The sequence below is a fragment of the Thamnophis elegans genome, chromosome 15 (assembly GCF_009769535.1).
Source record: "Thamnophis elegans isolate rThaEle1 chromosome 15, rThaEle1.pri, whole genome shotgun sequence".
Lineage (NCBI taxonomy): Eukaryota > Metazoa > Chordata > Lepidosauria > Squamata > Colubridae > Thamnophis > Thamnophis elegans.
Window position 1 is genome coordinate 24,019,052 of NC_045555.1, and position 24,585 is coordinate 24,043,636.

The 24,585-nt window shown below is 45.7% G+C and overlaps 1 protein-coding gene across 1 annotated transcript; it reads left to right on the forward strand.

The window, feature by feature from the left end:
* The first annotated feature begins 1,366 nt into the window (after positions 1-1,366).
* COMTD1 (catechol-O-methyltransferase domain containing 1) lies at positions 1,367-17,545 on the forward strand. The gene is made up of 7 exons (XM_032232264.1): positions 1,367-1,503; positions 6,163-6,305; positions 7,841-7,946; positions 9,862-9,980; positions 10,648-10,702; positions 13,222-13,355; positions 17,154-17,545. Exons 1-7 carry the CDS (start codon positions 1,419-1,421, stop codon positions 17,304-17,306), a joined length of 795 nt encoding a protein of 264 aa, XP_032088155.1. The 5' UTR covers positions 1,367-1,418; the 3' UTR covers positions 17,307-17,545.
* The last annotated feature ends 7,040 nt before the right edge of the window (positions 17,546-24,585 follow it).

Genomic DNA, 24,585 nt, shown 5'->3' on the forward strand with positions numbered 1-24,585 from the left:
GAAATGGTGTAAGGTCTCCTTCATGGGCAGGGGGTTGAACTAGAAGACCTCCAAGATTCCTAATACCACTGTATAAAAGCCTTAGTAAAATCACACTTAGAGTACTGCTCCAGTTTTGGTCACCAGACTATAAAAAAGATGTTGAGACTCTAGAAAAAGTGGAAAGAGCAACCAAGATGATTAGGGGACTGGAGACTAAAACATATGAAGAACAGTTGCAGGAACTGGGCATGGCTAGTCTAGTGAAAAGAAGGACCAGGGGAGACATGATAGCAGTCTTCCAATATTTGAGAGGCTGCCACAGAGAGGAGGGGGTCAAGCTATTTTCCAAAGCACTCGAACACCAGACAAGGAATGGAAACTGACCAAGGAGAGATTCAACCTGGAAATAAGGATAAATTTTCTGACGGCGAGAACAATCAACCCATGGAACAGAAGTTGCCTTCAGAAGTTGTGGGAGCTTCATCACTTGAGACTTTCAAGAAGAGATTGGACTGCCATTTGTCAGAAATGGTGTAGGGCAGTGTTTTTCAACCACTGTGCCGCGGCACACTAGTGTGCCGTGACATAGTGTAAGGTGTGCCGTGGGAAAAACACTTTATATATAGTCAATATAGGCACAGAGTTACATTTTTTTAACATTTTCTAATGGTGGTGTGCCTCGTGATTTTTTTCATGAAAAAAGTGTGCCTTTGCACAAAAAAGGTTGAAAAACACTGGTGTAGGGTGTCCTGCTTGGGTGGGGGGTTGGACTAGATGACCTACAAGGTCCCTTCCAACTCTGTTAATCTAATTTATTGCTTTTATTTCCAGGCAAAATCTTCGTCCACTGTGCCTTTGGGATAAGCAGGTCCACCTCTTTAGTGCTGGCCTACCTTATAATCTATCATCATTTCTCGTTGGTTAAAGCGATACCGTTGGACTAGATGACCTACAAGGTCTGTTCCAACTCTGTTAATCTGTTAACTTCAGGAACAAAGACCCGGTTTTGCCAACAAGTATCTTCCTCCCATCCCAGGCTCGCCAGAAATACAAAGTTGCCAAGGAAGCTCCGCGCAAAAATCCACCTGCAAAGCCGTTCTTCGTCCTGAATCGGTCAGCAGGACGCATTCATACGTTCCTCTAGAACCGGGATATGTCACCTACTTCTGGGCTGCCCACCTTTGGATCCATCTGGGAAGAGGCCAGTCCGGGACACCCCACATTCGGCAGGTCTCCCCCCCCCCCCGACCGACCCCACTACGCAGGCTACTAGTCCTCGTTGCGCAACGGAGTTAACATTCAAGTCCCAAGTTAATTCAAGTCCCGGGTTCAGCCGCCTGCAGGGGCCGCTCGCCATCCTCGGGACACGTGACGGGCGGGTCTTCCGAAAGCGGTCAAGCTTCGCTGCGGATCCCGCTTTGCCACCTTGCTGGGGCATGGCTTTCTCCGGCTTCTCCCGCGAGACCCTCCTGGGGGGCACGGCGGCCGTCGGGGCGGCGCTGGCGGTGGGCTTCCTCGCAGGTAAGACGACACGTGGGGAAGCCTCCTTCCGGGAAAGGGGCAATCCCGGGCGCTCGCGGACACGGAGGAAAGGGACGGGGGGATGGGAAGCGGCAACCTGGCGCCCGCGTGGGTGGAAGAGGGAGCCCCCCCCCCTCCTAGCGCCAGGGGCGGGGTTGGGAGGTGGGAGGGCAAGGGGAATCCCCACCTGAGGAGGACTTTCCCACCCCCGAGATGAGCTTCCACCACCACCCCCAGCTTGTCCCGTTCACGACTTTGCTTCCCTTAACCCCCCCCCCCCCTCCAGTTATCGTCCGGGTTTAGGGTCGCTTTGGGAATGGGGCTGCCCCCGTGGGCGACCTAATGGAGAAAGGAGGCGGGCAGGTAGACATCTGTCCTCCTGCCGCCTAGCGACGCTCGGGGGCATTGCAGCCTGGAACTGGCCAGCGCTGAAAGCGGGGCTGGTTAGAAAATAGAATAGGGATAGGATAGGAATAGGAAGTAGAATAGAATAGAATAGAATAGAATAGAATAGAATTCTTTATTGGCCAAGTGTGATTGGACACAAAAGGAATTTGTCTTTGGTGCATATGCTCCCAGTGTACATAAAAAGACAAGATACATTCGTCAAGGGTCATAGGTACAGCAGTTAATGATAGTAATAGGGTACAAATAAGCAATCAGGAAACAATATCAATATAAATCATAAGAATAGAAGCAACAAAGTTACAGTCCTGCAGTCAGAAGTGGGAGGAGATGGGTGATAGGAACGATGAGAAGACTAATAGTAATGCAGCCTTAGTGAATAGTTTTACAGAGGTGAGGGAATTATTTGTTTAGCTGAGTGATGGTGTTCAAGAAAAAATTGTCTATAGCATCATTTTGGAGGTAGAAGTTGAATCAATTTATGTCCAGGATGTGAGAGGTGTGTAGATATTTTCACAGCCCTCTTTTTGACTCGTGCAGTGTACAGGTCCTCAATGGAAGGCAGGTTGGTAGCCATTGTTTTTTCTGCAGTTCTAATTATCCTCTGAATTTTGTGTTTGTCTTCTTGGGTTGCAGGTTATGGAGATGCAGATGACAGACTCAATAATTTCTGTGTAGAACTGAATCAGCAGCTCCTTGGACAGTTTGGGGTACATGATTTGGTGCAGAAATAACATTCTTTATTGTCCTTTTTTGGGACAAGGGAAGGGGTCAGGACCCCTCTGCCTAAACTGGGGAGGAGGAAGGGATTAGATTGCAAGATCTCCAACTTTTTAATTCTGCAGCCTGTCCAAAATTATCCTAAATCTCTGGCTGAGACAGAATTCTGGGTGTTGAAGTCCACCCCACATTAAAGTGGCCAAGTTTGATAAAAAGTGGGTGAGGGGATTTAACGGTGGGGTCTTCTTCCCACCATCATTTCCTGTCTCATAACTGTCTCTGATTCGAACTGTGTCCTGGAATTTCTTAGCTGCGTGATCCAGACAAGCTCAACCATCCTTTGGAGAGAGATACCTAACTAACTTTAAAAATTTAAGCGAATAAAAATAGAAGTGAAAAATAGAGACTAGTGAAATAAAGAATGTATGTTAAGATAGAGAAGTAAACAATATGATGATTATTATATAGGATTGTTAAAATGACCATAACATATTATGGTTTCATTAAGACAATGTGTTAAGAGGGGAAATGAATAGAGTTATAATACTGATTATTAATATTGTAAGATTAGAGAATTATCAATGCAATGAATATTGTAAATCTTGATGTACAGGGACATTTGTACCCAGACAACACACTGTTTAATGGATGATGATGTGTCCAAAATAATTTTTTAAAAAAATAATTTAAAAAAACTTAAGCAGGATGGGAGACCACCAAGAAATGCAAGGCCTTTAGTGCCACATGGAGCAATCTTTAAAGTGCTGGAAGGCGTTTGGGGCAACCCACTTGGGTATTTTTGATGAGAAGGTGATTGTTGTGTCTGAATGGCCATCAAAGCCGAATCAGATCAAAAGAAGCGGGTTGTTGGTGTTGTTTTTTGCAAGTGATAGGAAGAGACTTTTCGACAAGGGTGCTTTGTCTGGGGCAAGCTGTGATCAAAACGTCACGGTGACAGGAAACTGGGCCTCTGCTTAGGAAGATTGGAGTAGATTGGGCTAAGCCCCAATTAGTCTACTTAGTTCCCTAAGCCAAGATTCACCGATTCACCGTTGTCCCATCCGTCTTAATCTTCTGATAAGGCATGGGTGTCAAACTCGATTTCATTGAAGATGAAATTTAAAAGATGGGTGGTGTTTGAACTGGGGGGGGGAGATGGGAGTGGCCAGCTCAACATCACTCATGTTGGGGGCACCTGTGGTGGGCCGAGCGCTCTGCCAGTGATAACAGGCTCCCAAGGGAGGGCCTTGAGAGCTCCATTTTGGCTGCCACAGGCACTGTGGGCCAGTCCTTTACTGTTTCCTTGGCGGCCTTACGGGGTCTGATCTAAGCACCCCATAGGCCGGATCCTCCTCCCCCACCAGCCTGGAGTTTGACACCCCTGTGATAAAGTTTTTTCTTCTGGGTAGGATGACATGTACATGTTTTTAAGCGCTCATGCGTATCTATAGCAAAAGATTCACGCAGCACACTAAACTTGGTGTTAGTTTTGGTTAGGTTTTAACAGCTTATTATCATGGATGAACTCTATCGTATTGCTACAACAGCGGAAAGTGAGTTAATTGATTCCAGATTGTCTTTTTTTTTTGACTCATACCTTGAGCAAGGGAGATTTCCAAGATCTTTTCCAGCCCTATGATCTATGACTTTCAACTCCGCCCCCCAAGTAAATTTAGAAACCAGGATAAAAGTATGTTGTGTGAACAAGGAGTGATGTTCCTGACAGCCGCTCTTCTGAGTTTATTTCAATGTGTTCTTATCAAGCATTTTAAAGATAGGTACAGATACAGATTAACAGAGTTGGAAGGGACCTTGAAGGTCATCCAGTCCAACCCCCTGCAGGAGACCCTACACCAATGATGGCGAACGTTTTCTACTCGGGTGCCAAAAGGGTGCGCGATATCGCTCAAGTGCGTGTCCACGGCCATAATATAATGCCCTTCCCCTGCACATGCACACACAACCCCCCTTCGCTCCCCACCCCCTGTGCAAGTGAGCAGGCCTCACAGAAGCCTCTGGATTTCCTGTAGTCCCATTGGGCCATTTTTCACCCTCCCAAGGCTCCAGAGGTTTTCTAGGGGCCTTGGGAGGGCAAAAAATGGCCCAACACGCAAACCGGAAGTTCGGGAACAGACTTCCGGGTTGGCCATTTTTCTCTCTCTGGAGGCTTCCCTGAAGCCACCGGAAGGCAAAAAACGGCCCTAATGGGCAAACCGGAAGTTTGTTTCCAAACTTCCAGTTTGCCATCCATAGGCTCCGGAGGCTTTCCTGAAGCCTGGGGAGAGCAAAAATGGCCTCCCCCCACCCTCTGGAAGGCCAAAAATCAACTGGCCAATGTGCGCTTGAACACTGGAGCTGACATGGGACAATGCTTCACGTGCCCTCAGATATGGCTCCGTGTGCCACCTGTGGCACGTGTGCCATAGGTTTGCCATCATGGCCCTACACCATTTACAATACAAAAGCAGAGTTGGAAGGGACCTTGGAGGTCTTCTAGTCCAACCCCATGCCTAGGCAGGAAAAACTATACCCTTTCAGACAAATGGCTATCCAACATCTTCTTAAAGACTTCCAGTGTTGGGGCATTCACAACTTCTGGAGGGAAGTCATTCCACTGATTAATTGTTCTAACTGTCAGGAAATTTCTCCTCAGTTCTAAGTTGCTTCTCTTCTTGATTAGTTTCCACCCATTGCTTCTTGTTCTACCCTCAGGTGCCTTGGAAAAAAGTTTGACTCCCTCTTCTTTGTGGCAACCCCTGAGATATTGGAAGACTGCTATCATGTCTCCCCTAAACCTTTTTTCTATTAAACTAGACATATCCAGTTCCTGCAACCTTTCTTCATATGTTTTAGTCTCCAGTCCCCTAATCATCTTTATTGCTCTTCTCTGCACTCTTTCTAGAGTCTCCACATCTTTTCTACATTGTGGTGACCAAAACTGAATGCAGGATTCCAAGTGTGGCCTTACCAAGGCATTATAAAGTGGTATTAACACTTCACGTGATCTTGATTCTATCCCTCTACTTATGCAGCCTAGAACTGTGTTGGCTTTTTTGGCAGCTGCTGCACACTGCTGGCTCATATTTAAATGGTTGTCCACTAGGACTCCAAGATCCATTTCACAGTTACTACTGTTGAGCAAGGTACCACCTATAGTGTACCTGTGCATTTTGTTTTTCTCGCCCAAATGTAGAACCTTACTCTTTTCACCATTGAATTTCATTTTATTATAGTGCCTAATATTCACGTTTGTCAAGATCTTTTTGTATCTTAAGCCTGTCTTCTGGAATGTTGGCTATTCTTGCCAGCTTGGTGTCATCTGCAAATTTGATGAGTTCCCCATTTATTCCCTCATCCAAATCATTGATGAAGATGTTTCTCACAGATGACAGTCCAGTCTCTTCTTGAAAGCTTCCAGGGATGAAGCTCCCACAACGTCTGAATGAAAAGCTGTCCCATGGGTTGAATGAAATATTAACAAATATTAAAAGCATTTATTATATGACTGAGGATGGATTGATTTGCTTTCGAAAGGCAGAAGATACCGTGGGCCGGATTTATTTGCCTTTGGCACCTCCGGGCATTCCTGCAGCTTCTTGCAAGGGAGTGGCAACCTGCACAAATACGTCCTGGATCACTCGGTACGAGAACACCCTCTTTTGAAGAAGCTGAGATTGGTAAGTCCCAGGAGTCAATGGATCATTAAATAAAACTCATGCAGTTGTATTTGTGTGCCTGGTGTTGACTTAGTTTAACTTTTTTTTATTGAGTTATAAGATAAAACACGATACAAAATACCAAAATAAATAGGAGAGCGGTGGGAAAGGGAAGAGAAGTGAGGGAGGGGAGGGGAGGGGGAAGAAAAAAAACACATTGACTTCTGACACTCTCTGTTGCAGTAAAATAAGGCATGAACATTTAATCAGAACTTTTTGTTTTTTCTCAATAATATAAACAAGTCATTTCTATAAAGATCTATCAGTCTAATCGGTAAAACCCAAAATCAGAATTTCATGCTTTCCCACAAAGTTCAGACGCAGTCTCCATGTGGAAACAAAAGTACTTATATTCTTTTCTTTGATCAGAATTGTTGGTTTTGCCATTTCAACCAACTCCATCAACCATTTGTCCATGGTTTTTGTCATGTTGTAGACATATATATATACATACATACATACACACACACACACACACACACACACACATATAGGGGTGTGGTGGCTCAGTGGTTAAGATGCTGAGCTTGTTGATCAGAAAGGTCGGCAGTTCGGTGGTTTGAATCCCTAGTGCCGCGTAGGCTCCCGTGACTTGTCTCAGCTTCTGCCAACCCAGCAGTTTGAAAGTATGTAAAAAATGCAATTAGAAAAATGGGGACCACTTTGGTGGGAAGGTAACAGCGCTCTGTGCACCTTCGACATTGAATCATGCCAGCCACGTGACCACGGAGATATCTTCAGACAGCACTGGCTCTTTGGCTTAGAAACGAAGATGAGCATCACCCCTAGAGCTGGAAACAACTAGCACACATGTGCAGGGGAACTGTTACCTTTACCTTTAGACATATATATATATGACCCTGCCCTCTTCCTTCCCCCCTCCCATGTGTTCCTCTTTCCTGCCCTGTCTACGATCCTGTAACTTTGTCCCAAATCAATCAGGCGCTTCCTATTGGTCCACTGGAGGGTGAACCTCATGGCTGGCTTTTCAGAGGAAGCTGTGATGGAACTGACATCACAAACAATTGCTGCTCTAGGAAGCCGCGCTTGCTCTCCTGAACAGTCCAGGCATTCCAGAGTTATGCTGGAACACACAGATACTCACAGGGGTGTCTTACCTCACCAGTATTTGTTTCCAGAGGGCAAGTCATCTGTGTACCAAGTTTGGTTGAAATTGCCCAGGTGCTCCACAGTTATGCTAGAACATACATACATACATACATACATACATACATACATACATACAGCCTTCCCTGTCTTGAGTTGTTTGTAAAAATAGTAAAGTCAGGGGAGGGAGGGAGGGAGAGCCCGGGTGTGGCCTGGGGCTCGGGGTCTGCATTAAACAATAAATTGAATTGTGGGATAGAGAGTGGTCATGCAGAAATTCCCAGTTTCCAGAGGTCCTCCCTGCCAGACATGCTAAGGCTCGTTCAGGGAGGGCGTTCATGGAATTGCAGAAGAGTTTCTCATGTGGGCCCCTGTTTTGCTTTCTCTAGGCTGCATCTTCTACTCCTGGCAAAAAGCTGCGTATCTCTTCTGATCAGGCCCAGTTGGTGGCAAACCTGATCAGGCTTGTTGGAGCAAAAAAGGTAATTGAGATAGGTAAGTGAGATTGCCTACAACCAGGAAGATTCAGGATTTAGTCCCACAATAAAGCGGCCATCTTACAGGTCACAGTCTAATCTTCTACCGCTGGTACTCAGATTACAACTGGTCCCTTCCCTCAAACTCCCACACTCTGGCAAAATAAAACGGAAAAGCAGTTTGTTTTAAACTGTCTGTCACGGCTGCATCTCTCCTGTCCAAGCTTCATGAACTGACAACCTGACATTAGCAACGAGGGTGGAGTAGGGGAGAGAAAGATTGGGCTGTAAGGAAGAAGGGAAGGGGGGGGCGGATGGAAGCCTGGCTGAACCTTCTAAGAAGCTTCAGCCAGCCAAGGTCAACCATCTGCATGTAGAGCTGGGAACCGAGAACCTGTCCCCTAAACAATATGCAAGCACCTTAACTGGACGTTTACAGATAACTTTACTTACTTTAATTTACTTTGCATTGTTGGCGTGGCTACTTCTGCAATCATTGGCAAAGACAAATGGCCAGGAGTCTTTCTTTGCTAGATGACTGAGTGGAATGGTTGACACCATCCTTTTCTTCTGAGGATGAGTGTCTACTCGGGGTTCCTCAAAACTTAAGAGCTAGAGGAGGGGTGTCAAACTCAACTTCATTGAGGACTGCATCAGGGTTGTGTTTGACCTCAGGGTGGGTGGAGTAGGGGTGGCCAGGGTGGGTGTGGGCAGCTCATGTTGGGGGCGCATGTAGTGGTCGAATGCTATGCCAGAGAAAATGGGCTCCCCAGCTCCGTTTTCGGCTGCCCCTCTGCTAGCCTCCTACAACCCTCTGCCAGCAAAATAAAACTGCATATAAATCCAATAAACCTAAAAACAGAGCTCCACAGACCAGTCTTTCGCTGTTTCCAGGGCAGCCCCGTGGGCCAGATCTAAGCACCCCACGGGCTGGATTCGGCCTTCAGGCCTTGAGTTTGACACCCCTGATTTAGAGTGTTGGAGGAGAAAGCTGATACTACTTTGCTGTTAAGAAGAATGGGGTATGAAATCAGTCCTTGACTTTGATTTAGTGATTGCTTGAAGTTACTATGGCTCTGAAGCGTGACTTATGACCGGTGCTCACATTTTAGACCATAGTGGTGCTGTGGTTATAATGCAGAATTGCAGGCTGACTCTGCCCACTGCCATTAATTCAATCCTGGTGGCTCAAGTTTGACTCAGCTTTCCATCCTTCTGAGGTCAGTAAAATGAGGACCCAGCTTGTTGGGTGGAATAGGCTGACTCTGTAAACAGCTTAGAGAGGGGCTGTAAAGCACAATGAAGCGGTATATAAGTCAAGTCTAAGTGCTATTGCCCTTCCTTCCTTCCTTCATCCATTCATCCATCCATGATGTATAGTGGTTAGAATGCAGAATTGCGGTCTGACTCTGCCCACTGCCATCAGTTCGATCCTGATGGCTCAAGGTTGACTCAGCCTTTCATCCCTTCAAGGTGGGTAAAACGAGGACCCAGCTTGTTGGGGGCAATAGGCTGACTCTATAAATTGCTTAGAGAGAGCTGTAAAACACTGTGAAGCGGTATATAAGTCTATGTACTATTGCTATCCTCATGCTCACGAGATCCAAATTCGGACACACTGGCCTGTATTTTCAACAGGTGCAGTGTCCCAGCATTACATGATCCCCATTTGTGATTTTTCCAGCCGACGTCCGACAACAAAGTCAATGAGGGAAGCTGGGTTTGCTTAAGGACTGTGTGATTCACTGAACAACCGCAGTGGTTTGCTTAACAACCACGGCAATAAAGGTTGTAAAATTGAGCACATCTCACTTTTTAAAAAAAACTCTCAGCAATGAAAATTTTGCAGTTGTAAGTGGAGGGCTACCTGTATGTTCTCATTCATTCGGAAACTGGAACACCCTTCAACCGTCTTTTTTGTAATTTCTCCATAGGAGTTTCTGCTGGGTACAATACTTTAAGCATGGCTCTAGTCCTACCAGAGGATGGCAGAATTGTTGCCTGCGAGATAAATGAAGATTTGGCCAGTATCGGAAAGCCAGTGTGGAAAGAGGTAGAGTAAAGCAGAACCAATAAACAGAATCCTTGTCCCGAAAATCCTCTCTTTATTGAGCTTCTGTGAATTAATGGCATTCACCCCCACGAACAGTCCAGGCAAGAGTCCTTCAAGGAGTTAACTGCAGTACAGACCTTATCAGTTCCTTGCGATAATTGCAAGGCCATGAGCTCCCAGCCAAAAGGCTGCAAATTAAGTAATGGTAAGCAATCTCTGTGGCAGGAAAGTCCATGAGCAAAATCTTCAGAAATACGAACTCTTGTCTCCTATGACAACCACTCCTCTTTCCTTCTATTTATTCCCCAGCCAGGGAAGGGCCATTCAGCGTCCACGTGTGCCTTTCTTCCCGAGTCAGCTCCTTGTTCTCAGTTGTTCTCCTCTCCTGATAGCTCTGCACATACGCACATCTGGAACAGATCCCAGCTGTTCTTCCTCCACACTTATCTCCGACTCCGAAGACAGCTGGGAAATGTCGGACAGCCCTGGCTCTATCTCTGCTTCTGACACAGAGCCTTCCCCAGATTCCAGGAACGGCCCAAGTTCCTCCCCAACTTCCTCACACACACAAATGCACACACAATGTGGGGAGGCTGAGCATCTGGGACCTCAAAACGTTGCCAATCCCTTCCTTATGAAACCTTTGATCTGTTTTCTTTCCTTCCAGGCCGGGGTGCTACGTAAGATCGATCTAAGGATAAAACCAGCCATTGAAACATTAGGTAGGTGGAAGCAAGAGGTCTGACTGCAAGGGTTGGGGGCCTGGGGGGGTGGGGTCTGTTCAGGCATCAACCCTCCCTTGCTTTGGCCCATCACGCTCCCTGCCTGCCTGTTGCTAAGCAAAACATTTGTTAAATGAGTTTTGCCCCATTTTATACCTTTTTTGGCACAGTTGTTAAGCGAATCATTGTGAGATGGGTGGCAAATAAATGCAACAAATAAGTAATAAACAAATTGAGGGAGAGACTTCCTGAATCATTAAGGTAGTCCTCGACTTACGACCACAATTGAGTACAAAAGTTATGTTGCTAAGGGAGATGTTCGTTAAGTGACCTTCCTTGCCACAGTTGTTCAGTGAATCACTGCATTTGTTAAGTGAGCAACACGGTTGTTAAGTAAATCCGGTTTCCCCCATTGACTCAGCTTGAGAGAAGGTCACAAAAGGGAATGGCGTGATCCCGGAACAATGCGACCATCATAATGATGAGTCAATTGCCAAATGTCTGAATTTAGACCACGTGTCCATGGGGATGCTGCAACAGTCATAAGTATGAAAAATGCTCTTAAGTCACTTTTTTTCAAGGCTGCTGTAACTCCAGTCACTAAGCAAACTGTCGTAAGTCGAGGACTATCTGTAATGAGACGAATTGTTCCATATTTTTAAAGAAAAATCAGAGAATCTGAAATTCATGTCAATTAAAAAGATCAGCAGTTTCAGTTCTGTTGCCCAAAATCTTTCAAATTCCATCTTTTTCATAGTCAACGTGAAAATGTTGGTAAAATGTTCCCTTTCTCACTTGCATGGAATTATTCGACATTGGTGAAAGTGATGGAGGCCCTTTTGCTAATCCCTTTGATGCAATCAACCCTTCCTGAATTCTCCCAAGATGCAGGACACCTGAAGGCTTTGCTTTCATGCCGTTGCATGGGAGAGTCGGCATGTCAAGGAAAATGAAAACGGCATTTAAAACTCATCAGGGCAAGCAGCAAATCGCGAAATCATATTTCAACCCTGCAAAAATGCCTTTGATGTTTCTAGACCTCAAGAAAGGCCAAAAAAAGAGAGATGGTTATATTGTTCCCCCTAGGGTGGCTCAGTGGCTAAAATGCTGAGCTTGTCGATCAGAAAGTTCGGCAGTTTGGTGATTCGAATCCTTAGTGCTGCTTAACGGAGTGAGTTCCCAGCTTCTGCCAACCTAGAAGTTCAAAAGCATGTAAAAATGAAAGTAGGAAAATAGGAACCACCTTTGGTGGGAAGGTAACAGTGTTCTGTGCGCATTCAGCATTGAGTCATGCCAGCCACATGACTACAGAGACATCTTGGGGCAGCGCTGGCTCCTTGGCTTAGAAACAGAGATGAGCACTGCCCCCTAGAGTCAGGAACAATTACCACATATGTGTGAGGGGAACCTTTACAACAGGACTGTCTTTGTTTTTTCTTTTGAAGATGTTTTGCTTCTCATCCAAGAAGCTTCTTCAGCTCTGGCTGATGGTGGGGAATGGAAGGATTTATATTCCTTGCAGGCAGCTGGTCATTTGCATCCTTTTATAAGGTTGTTGAAGCACTTGTAGGTTTATCTGTGTCCTCAGAGTCACTAAAAGACAAAATGAGAAAGTCCAGTTGCCTCCTGAAAAAGCACTTTTGGGCCAACCATGACCTGGATGACTGAGAATCTCTACAGCTATACAATTTGGGATGAAGACCCTCGGAATGGTGTGTGAGTAGGAATGGATTTCCAGAGGAAAAAATGGCAGACTACAGGAACCATTTGCGCTAGTCAGGTGATCCCGAGGACAGAGATAAACCTCCAAGTGACCTCAATGAGCCTCTAAAAGGTTGCAAATGACCAATCGTCTGCAAGGAATATAAATCCTTCAGAGGTGAAGAAGTTTCTTGGATGAGAAGTGAAACGTCTTCAAAAGAAAAAACAGGAAAGTCCAGTTTGCCTCCTGAAAAAGCACCTATGGAAGTGATTGGAACTCCATCCCCAAAACTTGTGGTTTCACAAATAGAATCGTGTCTGAATAGCAAGGTTGGTTTGGCTTAAGAGGAAACTGGAATTCGGGATTCTCATCGTTCCTCATCCCCTTCCCTTTGCAGGCTGGACTTGTCCGAATGCAATAGCACTTAGACTTATATACTGCTTCACAGTACTTTTACAGCCCTCTCTAGGTGGTTTACAGAGTCAGCACATTGCCTCCAACAATTTGGGTCCTCATTTTACCCATCTCAGAAGGATGGAAGGCTGAGTCAACCTTGAGTGGTCAGGATCGAACTGCAGTCAGTTGGCAGAATTAGCCTGCAATACTGCATTGTAACCACTGTGCATCATGGATGGATGAATGGATGGGGGAGGGAGGAAGGAAATGAATCGAATTGCAGGCTGTCAGCAGAATTGGCCTGCAATATTGCCTTTCAACCAGTGCAGATAAGAGTACAACGACAGAGAGAAGGTGGACGGAAGGAATTTTTTTGCATTTTAAAAAAACCCAAAACTTATTTTGATTTTTTTTAATGTAGAGGAACTTCTAGCCAATGGTGAAGCTGGAACCTTTGACCTTGCTTTCATCCATGCAGACGAAGAGAGTTACAACGATTACTACGAAAAATGTTTACGGCTCATAAAAAAAGGGAAGATATTAGTTCTTGACAACGTAAGTACTTCGGAAAAAGTGGGAGCAGAGCAGATCTTGGTGGTTTTTCTGGATTAGAACCTGTTTTATCTTCTTCTTTAACCTTCTTTTGGGTCACTGGCCAGAGGGGAGAAGGGATCGGCCATAAAGCATATTCTCAAGAAAAAGTAGAAGGTTCAGCCTGAGGCCCAAATCCAAAACTACCCTTTGGAATCTAACTTTTCTTCTCCTTCAGAAGAACCAGTTCTTTCCAGACCTGCAAGATCCTCTAAATGGCAATAATCTTAAGTTAATGCTAGATCATCTAAAAGTCAAATAGTCCAACTTCATGCTCAGTAAAAGGATTCATTAAGCCACCCTAAAACAAACCTATTTGTAAATCCATCCAGTAGGATGGAGGAGTCCTCCACTTTTCTAAGCAAAACAAATCTTAAGAAATTCCTTTTAATATTCTCCCTGAATCTCCTTTTTTTAGAAACTTTCAGACCTCTAGGCCTGTGATAGAATAGAATAGAATAGAATAGAATAGAATAGAATAGAATAGAATAGAATAGAATAGAATAGAATAGAATAGAATAACAGAGTTGGAAGGGACCTTGGAGGTCTTCTAGTCCAACCCCCTACCTAGGCAGGAAACCCTACACCACTTAAGACAAATGGTTATCCAACATCTTCTTAAAAACTTCCAGTGTTGGGGCATTCACAACTTCTGGAGGAAACTTGTTCCACTGATTAATTGATCTAACTGTCAGGAAATTTCTCCTTACTTCTAAGTTGTTTCTCTCCTTGATTAGTTTCCACCCATTGCTTCTTGTCCTCCCTTCAGGTGCTTTGGAGATCGCCCTCTTCTTTGTGGCAGCCCCTGAGATATCAGAACGCAAGCATTGCGATCCTGGTGCTTTGGAAAATAGCTTGACCCCCACCCCCTCCGCTCTATGTCAGCCACTCAAATATCAAAACACCGCTATCATGTCTAGTCATTAGTCATCTTCTTTTCATTAAACTAGACATACTCAGTTCCTGCAACCGTTCTTCATATGTTTTAGCCTCCAGTCCCCTAATCATCTTGGTTGCTCTTCTCTGCACTCTTTCTAGAGTCTCCACATCTTTTCTACATCGTGGCGACCAAACCTGAATGCAGGATTCCAAGTGTGGCCTTACCAAGGCATAATAAAGTGGTATTAACTCTTCACAGGATCTTGATTCTATTCCTCTGTTTATGCAGCCTAAAACTGTGTTGACTTTTTTGGCAGCAGTTGCACGAATGCTGCCAAACCTATAGCATGCGTGTCACAGGTCACAAGTTTGAACTGCAGCTGTATTAGCCCTTCGAGGCAGGACCAGGTCAGGAAACAGACAAACCAGCAAAACTGGTGATTGAAAGAGGCTACAGTGACAGAGTCTTGAAAATTGAGGCCGTTTTCCCTTCACTGCCTTCATAACAAGGAGTCCTCAATTCTTGGTGCATGGACCGGCACTGGGCACAAACAAGTGAAGCTTCATTTGCAGGATGCAGGCAGCACAGATCCCCTTCAGTCCATGAAAAAGGATCTCTCCACAGAAGTGGCCAATTGCTCAAAAGAACAGAATGTCAGGGTTCCAAATAGCACCCTAAATCAGAGTCTAAGGCAAAGTATTGCTCAAAGTTCCAATTTATTAAGAGAGCCATGTTGGCACATCTAGGAAAACCCGAATCTGAAAGCTTCCTGATTTTCCCCACCTAGTTGAAAGTTCAAGATCTTGCCCCCGCACCCATAAGTCCATCATATGGTCCAGTCTTCCACTGCCATGCTGGCAGCTTCCACCCATCCAGTTCCAGTCAGGTGCAGAGGTGCAGAGACAAAAAATGACCTTGGCTTTCTAGAAAGGATTTTGTTATGGCTACATCACATCTCACTCCTACAATCCCCCCTCTCATTTTCCCACAATAGACAATGCATAGTAGAATAATAGAAAGTATGACAGGCCAAAGATCCAAAGGAAAAGATGGCTGCAGGCCTGACACAGAACAGAGTAACAGAGTTGGAAGGGACCTGGGAGGGCTTCTAGTCCAACCCTCTGCTCAGGCTGGGGGCTACTGCCCTGAATCACAGAGTCCAGGTCAGACAATGCTACATTTGCTTTCCTAGATGTTTTGCTGGAGGCTAAAATGAAGAACGGTTGCAGGAATTGGGCATGTCTAGTTTAATGAAGACTCAGAGACTCACTGGAGAAGAGCCTGATGCTGGGAAAGGTGGAGGGCAAAAGAAGAAGGGGATGGCAGAGAATGAGGTGGCTGGATGGAATCACCAAAGCAGTCGGTGTGAGCTTCAATGGACTGCAGGGGATGGTAGAGGACAGGAAGGCCTGGAGGAACGTTGTCCATGGGGTTGCGATGGGTTGGACACAACTTCATAACTAACAACAAGTTTAATGAAAAGAAGGACTAGGGGAGACATGATAGCAGGGTTCCAATATCTCAGGGACTGCCACAAAGAAGAGGGAATCAAACTATTCTCCAAAGCAGCTGAGGGTAGAACAAGAAGCAACAGATAAAAACTAATCAAGGAGAAAAGCAACTTACAAATAAGGAGAAATTTCCTGACAAAACAATAAACCAGTGGAGTGGAATGGCTTTCCTCCAGATGTTGTGGGTGCTCCAACACTGGAATTTTTTAAAGAAGAGACTGAACAGCCACTTGCCTGAAATGGTACAGTTTTGCCTGCCTAAGCAGAGGATTGGACTCGAAGACCTCCAAGATCCCTTTCAGCTTTGTTATTCTGTAATTTTGCCTTTGGCAAAATTCTGCTATGGATTACTTTCTCCCCAGGAAGGATTAAGGTTGCAGTGCAGTCCGCACTGACTTTGCAATAAACTTTCCTGTGGAATCTTTGCTTTAGCCTGGGTGGTTCATAAAACAAAGGTCCGATTGTAAACTTAAGTCATAATGGGAAGGTAGGGCAAGGCAGCCCTTTGGAACAAGTTGTAGAGGCCCCAATTGCCTGCAACTCACTGAACCGGCCAGCACAGTTTCCAGGTTTGCGTGGTTGCAGCAGAACATAGAGATCCTCGCGGTTTAGTTTCAGTTTCAGTTTAATAAAATTTGTATGCCGCTACTCCTATTGGGACTCTGGGCGGCTCACAAGCAAGATAAAAGCATTTAAAAAATTTAAGAAAAGATACAATTATTAAAATAATACACCATCCATTCAGTCTAAGTGGGGCTGGATATAATCAACAGCCCCAGGCTGTTGGAACAGCCAGGTCTTGGTCGCTTTACGGAAGGCCGGGAGAGTAGTAAGGGTCCGGATCTCTGCGGGTAGATAGTTCCACAGGGCCGGTGCAGCTACAGAGAAGGCCCTCCCTTAGGGGGCCACCAGCCGGCATTGTCCGGTCGACGGCACCCGAAGGAGGCCCAACCTCTGCGATCTTATTGGTCATTGGGAGGTGAATGGCAGGAGGCGGTCTCTCAGGTAGCCAGGTCCTATACCATGTAGGGCTTTAAAAGTAACGACTAGCACCTTGAAGCGCGTCCGGAGACCTATGGGGAGCCAGTGCAGCTCGTGGAGGATAGGTGTAACGGGTGTATCTAGATACACCCATTATCGCTCGCGCGGGTGCATTCTGGACCAACTGTAGTCTTCGAACACTCTTCAGGGGCAGCCCCATGTAGAGCGCCTGAGTCCTGAGAAAAGAGGTAGCTATTTTAATGAGCCTCAGCCAAGAGTTACATTTGGGTTTCCAGACCTTCTCTGACGGCTGTCTCCAATGTAACAGTGTTGTAATACATGGCACGAATCTTGCATGCTCTGTATGGTTTTCTCTCTGTTTTCTAACAGGTTTTGGTATCGGGAAAAGTACTTAAACCTGGCAAAAGTGATCGCGCAGCCCAACATATTCATCAGCTAAATGAAAAAATCTTCCACGATCCTCGTGTGAACATAAGCATGATCCTGATTGGAAATGGGATGACTTTAGGATTTAAGCTATAGTTAAGGAGGGGGAGGAAGGTAGGATATGCTGAGCACTCTCAGTCCTCAGGGATAATCATTTAGAGATGTGAAATTGTCTATTTTGTCCTTATTTCTTTAAATGTGCTTAGGGTGGCATTGTGCATTACATAAATTTAAAAAATACCAAATCCTAAAATGTCCTTTCAGTTTTAAGCATCGCTTTATTTGTATCCTGTCTTAATTGTTTTTACAAATAACTCAAGGTGGCAAACATATCCAAGGGACATTCCTACTTCTGTTTTCCCCATAACAACAGCCCCGTGAGGTGAGTTGGGCAGAATAAGAGTGACTGGTCCAAAGTCACCCAGCTGGCTTTCATGGCTAAGGCAGGACTAAGGTAAAGGTAAAGGTTCCCCTGCATGTGCGTGCTAGTCGTTCCTGACTGTAGGAGGCGGTGCTCATCTCCGTTTTGAAGCTAAAGAGCCAGCTGAAGACATCTCTGTGGTCATTTGGCCAGCATGACTAAACGCTGAAGGTGCACGGAACGCTGTTACCTTCCCACCAAAGGTGGTCCCTATTTTTCTACTTGCATTTTTACGTGCTTTCGAACTGCTAGGTTGGCAGAAGCTGGGACAAGTCAAAGGATCTCACTCTGTTTTGCGGCACTAGGGATTCTAACCGCTGAACTGCCAACCTTCTGATTGACAAGCTCAGTGTCTTAGCCACTGAGCTACTTCCTCCCTTGTAGGACTAGAACGCAACAGTTTTCTGCTTTTTATCTGGTACCTTAAGTCATCTAGATTGGAATGGTGTATAAATAAATAAATTTACTATATATAGATATACAGTATTTCCATTTTCATATTTTTCAATGTTTTGGCTTATTTCCTGTTGAGAGCGGGCATCCAAATTTCCTTTTTTAAGGTGTGCCAGTGTGTTCACAGAAAAAGAAAATGACAATAAAGGTTATCTTATATCTGTCTCACATTTCCTTGTGAAACTTGAGCTAGTATGTGTGGGGTGATTGCTCCTGTTTATATTTCAGTTGGGCTGCAAGAGAGTAATGGCATCAAAAGTCACCCAGTCACTTCCATGGTTGAGTGAAGGCGACCAACCTGGATATTTCTCCCAGGCTGATTCCAACATCCTAGTCACTATTCCATGATTTTCCCTTTGTTACATCTTGTACATCGAGTACTTAAAAAAAAAAAAAAAACACAATTTGTTAGGTTCTCATTGCTAAAATCAAAGTGATACCCGGGATTTCTGTGCAAGTTGCAAAGACATTATTTATTTTAAGCTAAATGCAAATAACTTTAAAATATGCTTACTTTTAAAAATTGCATTATTTAAAATTGGATATCTTTTCACACGCACACACAAGCTCGCACATGAAGTCATGTTCTGACCTAGGCTTCGCAAAATCACGAAGCAGATTCCTTGTCCCGACAAAATCCCTTTTTATGAAGCTAATGTGAATTCCTCTCATTCACATTCAGCAATGTCCCGGCAAACAGTCTTTCAAGGGTGAATTTACAACCACAGACCTTATCAGGCTTGGAGAGCTGCCAGGCCTATCTCTTCCAAATGCAATGTTGTACAAGAAAATATTTGGCAAGTATAATACCTCTGAGAGTCATGAGCAAATCTTCACACTAATTAAACAAATTGTCTCCTGCAAACTCCCCTCCCCTTTCACTCCTTTTTATTCCCTATGGGAGGGACCATTCACCGTCCAACTGTGCCTTTACTCCTGAGTCAGCCCTTGTTCCTTAACTGTTCCCTTCTCCTGACACCTCTGCACATGCACACATTTGGAACAGGCTCCAGCTGTTCTTCTGCCCCACTGATCTCCTGAAGGCAGCTGATAACTGTCCAATGGCCCTGGCCCCATCTCTGCCCCCAACACAGAGCCTTCATCAGATCCTTCCCCAGACTCCAGGACTGGCCCATGTTCCTCCCCAACCTCCTCACTGTCTGAGTCTGCCACCAGCTCCACTGGCAGCCACAACAACATGTCCTGGAGAAAGAGATTTGCTTCCCAAGCTAAGTTGAAAAGAGATGTATTTAGGAACAATCATTATCTGCCAATGTCTTACCTGTAGGGTATCAGAGGCTGCCCATTGGCCTGAATATTCTTCCAAATCGTGACAGCTAGTTCTTGGGGATGATGGGTGGTGAGGCTCTACACCACAGGTTAATTTCTACATACAGGGAATTTTTTTTCCGAAGCTGAGCATTGATGTCACCCTCCTCAGCCAAGAAAACGAATCCAGCGACAGAGGCTCTTAACCGGATTGCGCCTTTATGGCCGATCCGAGGCAGTGGATCCAGGAGGGCCCCTTGGTTTACTGAGGAACTCCGGGAGATGAAGTGCCGAAAGAGACGCCTAGAGCACCGATGGAGATCCAGTAAGTCCAAGTCAGACCGAGCACTTTTAACATCTAGCATCAGAGTTTACATCCGGGCAATTAGGACGACAAAAAGAACATAGATTGCCTCTCTGATTGCTTCCACTGAGTCGTGCCCAGCCGCCTTGTTCAGGATAACCCGTTCCCTCCTAAATAGGAGGGATACGAGCGATCCTTTGCAAGGCAGAGCTGAGGACTACGTCCAATTCCTCGCAGATAAAGTTGCTCGGCTTCGGGCGGACCTAGACTCCAATTCTGCAGAACCAGCTGAGGCACTAAGGGATAATCTGGTAGGACATCACTGGATTGATTTTCAGGCTGTTACCCCTGAGGACGTGGACAAGGCCATGAGAGCTGTAAGTGCCTCCACATGTGTACTGGACCCGTGCCCCTCCTGGCTGGTTGTTAACAGCAGGGAGGTGACACGGGGCTGGATCCAGGCGGTTGTTGCCGCCTCCCTTCGGGAGGGGGTCTTTCCCCCTGCATTAAAGGCGGCGGTGGTGAGACCCCTCCTGAAGAAGCCATCTTTGGATCCGGCCGTCCTAAACAACTATCATCCAGTCTCCAACCTCCCCTTTGTGGGGAAGGTTGTCGAGAAGGTGGTGGCCTTTCAGCTCCAGCGGTCCTTGGAAGAAACCAATTATCTAGATCCCTTCCAGTCCGGCTTCAGGCCTGGCTACAGCACGGAAACCTCTTTGGTCGCATTGACCGATGATCTCTGGAGAGCCAGAGATGGAGGTCATGCCTCCATCCTAGTACTCCTTGACCTCTCTGCGGCTTTCGATACCATCGACCATGGTATCCTTCTGCGACGACTGCGGGAGGTGGGGGTGGGAGGCACTGTCTTACGGTGGTTCTCCTCTTACCTCTCGGACAGGTCGCAGTCGGTGTTGGTCAGAGGGCAGAGATAGACCCCTAGGCCCCTAACGTATGGGGTGCCGCAGGGTTTGGTCCTGTCCCCCTTCCTCTTTAACATTTACATGAAACCGCTGGGTGAGATCATTCGACGGCACGGGATAAAATACCACCAGTATGCGGACGATACACAGCTGTATCTGTCCGCCCCGTGCCAACTCAATGAAGCGATTGACGTGATGTGCCAGGGCCTCGAGGCTGTTACGGACTGGATGGGGGTTAACAAGCTTGTACTCAATCCAGATAAGACCGAGTGGCTGCTGTGCTTCCCTCCTACTAATTGGCCAAGTGTTCCATCTCTCAGGCTGGGGGGCAAACAGTATGCCCCTCAGACAGGGTTCGCAACTTGGGAGTCCTCCTGGACCCACAGCTGACTTTTGAACATCATTTGTCAGCTGTGACCAGGGGGGCATTTGCCCAGGTTCGCCTGGTGCACCAGTTGCGCCCCTACCTGAACCGGGAGGCTCTCACAACAGTCACTCGTGCCCTTGTGACCTCCAGACTGGAGTACTGCAACGTGCTCTACATGGGGCTGCCCTTGAAGAGTATTCGGCGACTTCAGCTTGTCCAGAATGCAGCCGCGCGAGCGATTGTGGGTGCGCCTCGGTTCACCCACGTAACACCTATCCTCCGTGAGCTGCACTGGCTGCCTGTTGATCTCCGGGTACGCTTCAAGGTGCTAGTTGTCACCTACAAAGCCCTTCATGGCATTGGACCTGGATACTTGAGAGACCGCCTACTGCCAATTACCTCCACTAGACCAATTAGATCCCACAGACTAGGCCTCCTCCGAATTCCATCAGCCGGCCAGTGTCGACTGGCGACTACCCGGAGGAGAGCCTTCTCTGTGGCTGCTCCGACCCTCTGGAACGAACTCCCCGTGGAGATTCGTACCCTCTCCACCCTCCAGGCCTTCCGCATAGCCCTTAAAACCTGGCTGTTCCAACAGGCCTGGGGCTAACGACTCGCTGCCCCACTCGAATGGTATGACTGTTGTGCTTTTAACTGTGTATGGTTTTATGTTTTTTTGTTATTTGTTTGTATTTCCCCTCCCTTGAGTTGTGAGCTGCCCTGAGTCCCCTCAGGGAAAAGGGCGGCATATAAATAAATTAAAACTAAACTAAACTAAACTAAACCATTACTTACTAATAGGCAATAACTTTCCTTGTTGTAAAAGGAATTGCACAATTGTGCCCAGTTGTACAATCAGAGTTATAAAAAGTCAGGAGTTCCCCTCCCTTTTCTGGTGATCGAAAAACAGAAAGTGTGATCCTTACACTTTGCCTGGGTGGATATCCCTGTCTGACTTCCTTGCCATTAACAAGAGGAGTCAAAGGGCTGCACATAGATTGTGTTAATTAGAATAAAGCTGGAAGGGACCTTGGAGGTCTTCTAGTCCAACCCCCTGCTCTGATATTGATAGGTACCGTATCAGTAAACTGATGGAACAGCAAGAAATAATAATAACACTGAGAGCTTCTGCACCAGAGACAAATTCCTTGTGTGTCCAATCACACTTGGCCAATAAAGAATTTGGTTCAGTTCTATTCCTAATTCTATTCCATTCTATTTTATTTCATTATATTCCCTACTCTATTTTACTCTACTGTATTCTATTCTATTCTACTCTATTCTAAATTTTCTATGCCATTACATTCCTAATTTTATTCTATTCCATTCCATTTTATTCTATTATATTGCCTACTCTACTCTACTCTACTCTACTCTACTCTACTCCACTCCACTCCACTCCACACTCCACTCCACTCCATTCTATTCTATTCTACTCTATTCCTTGTTCTGTTCTATTTTATTTCGTTCAGTTCCATTCCATTCTACATTCTGTATTCTTTTCTACTTTTATAATTTTCCATTCCATTCCAATTCTATTCTATTCCGTTCCATTTTATTCCTTATTCTATTCCATTCTATTCCTTATTCTATTTTGCTCTGTTCTATTCCTTATTCCGTTCCATTGTATTCTATTCTTTATTCATTATTCTATTCTCTCTTCTTTTCTCTGTTATATTCCCTAATATTCCATCCCATTTCATTCCTATTCCATTCTATTCTTCTATTCTAAATGGATAAAGCCCCCAAAGAGTCTCTATGGCCATTTCCCCCCTATTGAATTACAGCATCATTTGCCATGTCCTATGGCAGCACAAATCAGCTCCATCCTAAAACTGGACATCCACATCACCAGGTCTTGTACATTTGCACTGATAAAATTCTCTGAATTGCAATGCATTACAGGTAGTTCTTGTTTAGCAACTACCCCAGGGAGCATCCATTTGCAGTTATGGTATAACAAAACAGGAGCCTTGCAGCAATCGTCACATGTGTGACCTTTGCAGCATCTCAGTCATGTGTTCACTATGACAGTTGATCCATATATGTTGGCCTGTGCCTGACCCACCAGCAACAGCAGACAGATTGTCTAAATAAGCCATTTCTTCTTGAGGTACTTGTCCCTACTGAGCAGCAAGTCCCTAAAATGTACTCAGTGAAAGTTAACAAGCTCAGCTCACTGACCTTAATTAGTTGATTAGTACCTGGTCAGCTCTAAGCTGCTGCCTAACATCAACAAGATCCTAATCAGTTCAGCTTTTTTGCTTCCTAAGTAGCATGCCAGGCAAATGGCCAGCACTTACCTGCTGTGTATCTCATTGGGTGCATGCTTGCTCTCTTCTAATCCCTTTCTCTCCAGTGAATGAGAATGCAAATATCAATTCGCTTCTTGTTAATAATCCCAGCACTGGGATGGGCACAAGAATGTGGGGGGTGGGGACGCTATAAGATCAGCAGCTTTCTCGTGAGTCAGTTTTCAAAAACCTTCCCTGTCATTTGGGTCCACCTGGCTGTTTGGGAGCTGAGGTGACCCAGTGGTTAGAGTGCAGTACTGCAGGCTACTTCGGCCGACTGCTAGGTGCAGTTCAGCAGTTCAAATCTCACCAGACTCAAGGTTGACTTAGGCTTCCATCCTTCCGAGGTGGGTAAAAGTTGCAGTCGTATGATTAATTTAGTGACCACTTGTAAGGACTGAGTCACTGGTCCCAATTGGGGTTGCAAAATGAGGACTACCTATAACTCAATGTAAGGCACTCTCATGATATCCCTTCCCTGCATGTCCATAAATTACGTGAAGGTTCGAACAAGATACCTGGGCATTTGATGTACTTCTAGGATGCTTTACAAACTACAGATGGGGTAGAACTGGGGCTCCCAATCCTGCTGGTTTTCCCAATCTTTACAGGATTAGCCTTCCAAGGGAGCTGCTCCCTCATTTGCAAGGTGTTGTTGTCACACTTGATGTTGTTCTAGTCTGTTGGGGGAAGTAACCTGTTCTCACCTAGGCTTCCTGAGAAAGCATACATCACATTCTTAGTCCCTCTTTTATTTAAACAGCTGTGAATTATGGTCATTCACAGCCCATAATGATTCACAAACAGTCTGTGAAGAGTCCGACAGATGTCTGCTTGTGTTGCTACAGTCTTTCAGGGTAATGTTGATAAGCACCCACCTTTATCTCCCTTGAAACGCTGCCAGAGACCTAATTGCCAATTAGTTTTGCAAGGCCAAACGTAGCACAGAGTCCAACTGAGCTTCTCAGAGTTTGAATTGAGCAGAATGAACTAAATTGCTTCCTGCAAAAGCTCATGTCCATTTGCTCCTCTTCTATGTCTCATGGGAGGGGTTAATCATCTCCCAGCCTTACTCCCGGGTCGCCTCTTTTGTCTTAACTGTTCTTGCCTTCGGGCAGCTCTGTGCATGCGCACACTGCGAACAGGCTCAGACTGTTCTTCTGCCTCACTGATGTCAGGCTCCGGAGGCAGCACATCACTACCAGATGACCTTGGCCCGCTCTCTGCCTCTGACACAGAGCCCTCGTCCGAGTCTTGGGGAGGTTCCTTCCCAACCTCCTCACTGTCCGACTCTGCTGCCAGCTCCGCAGGCCACCAGCAGACCACAACATAACCCCAGGAATTATA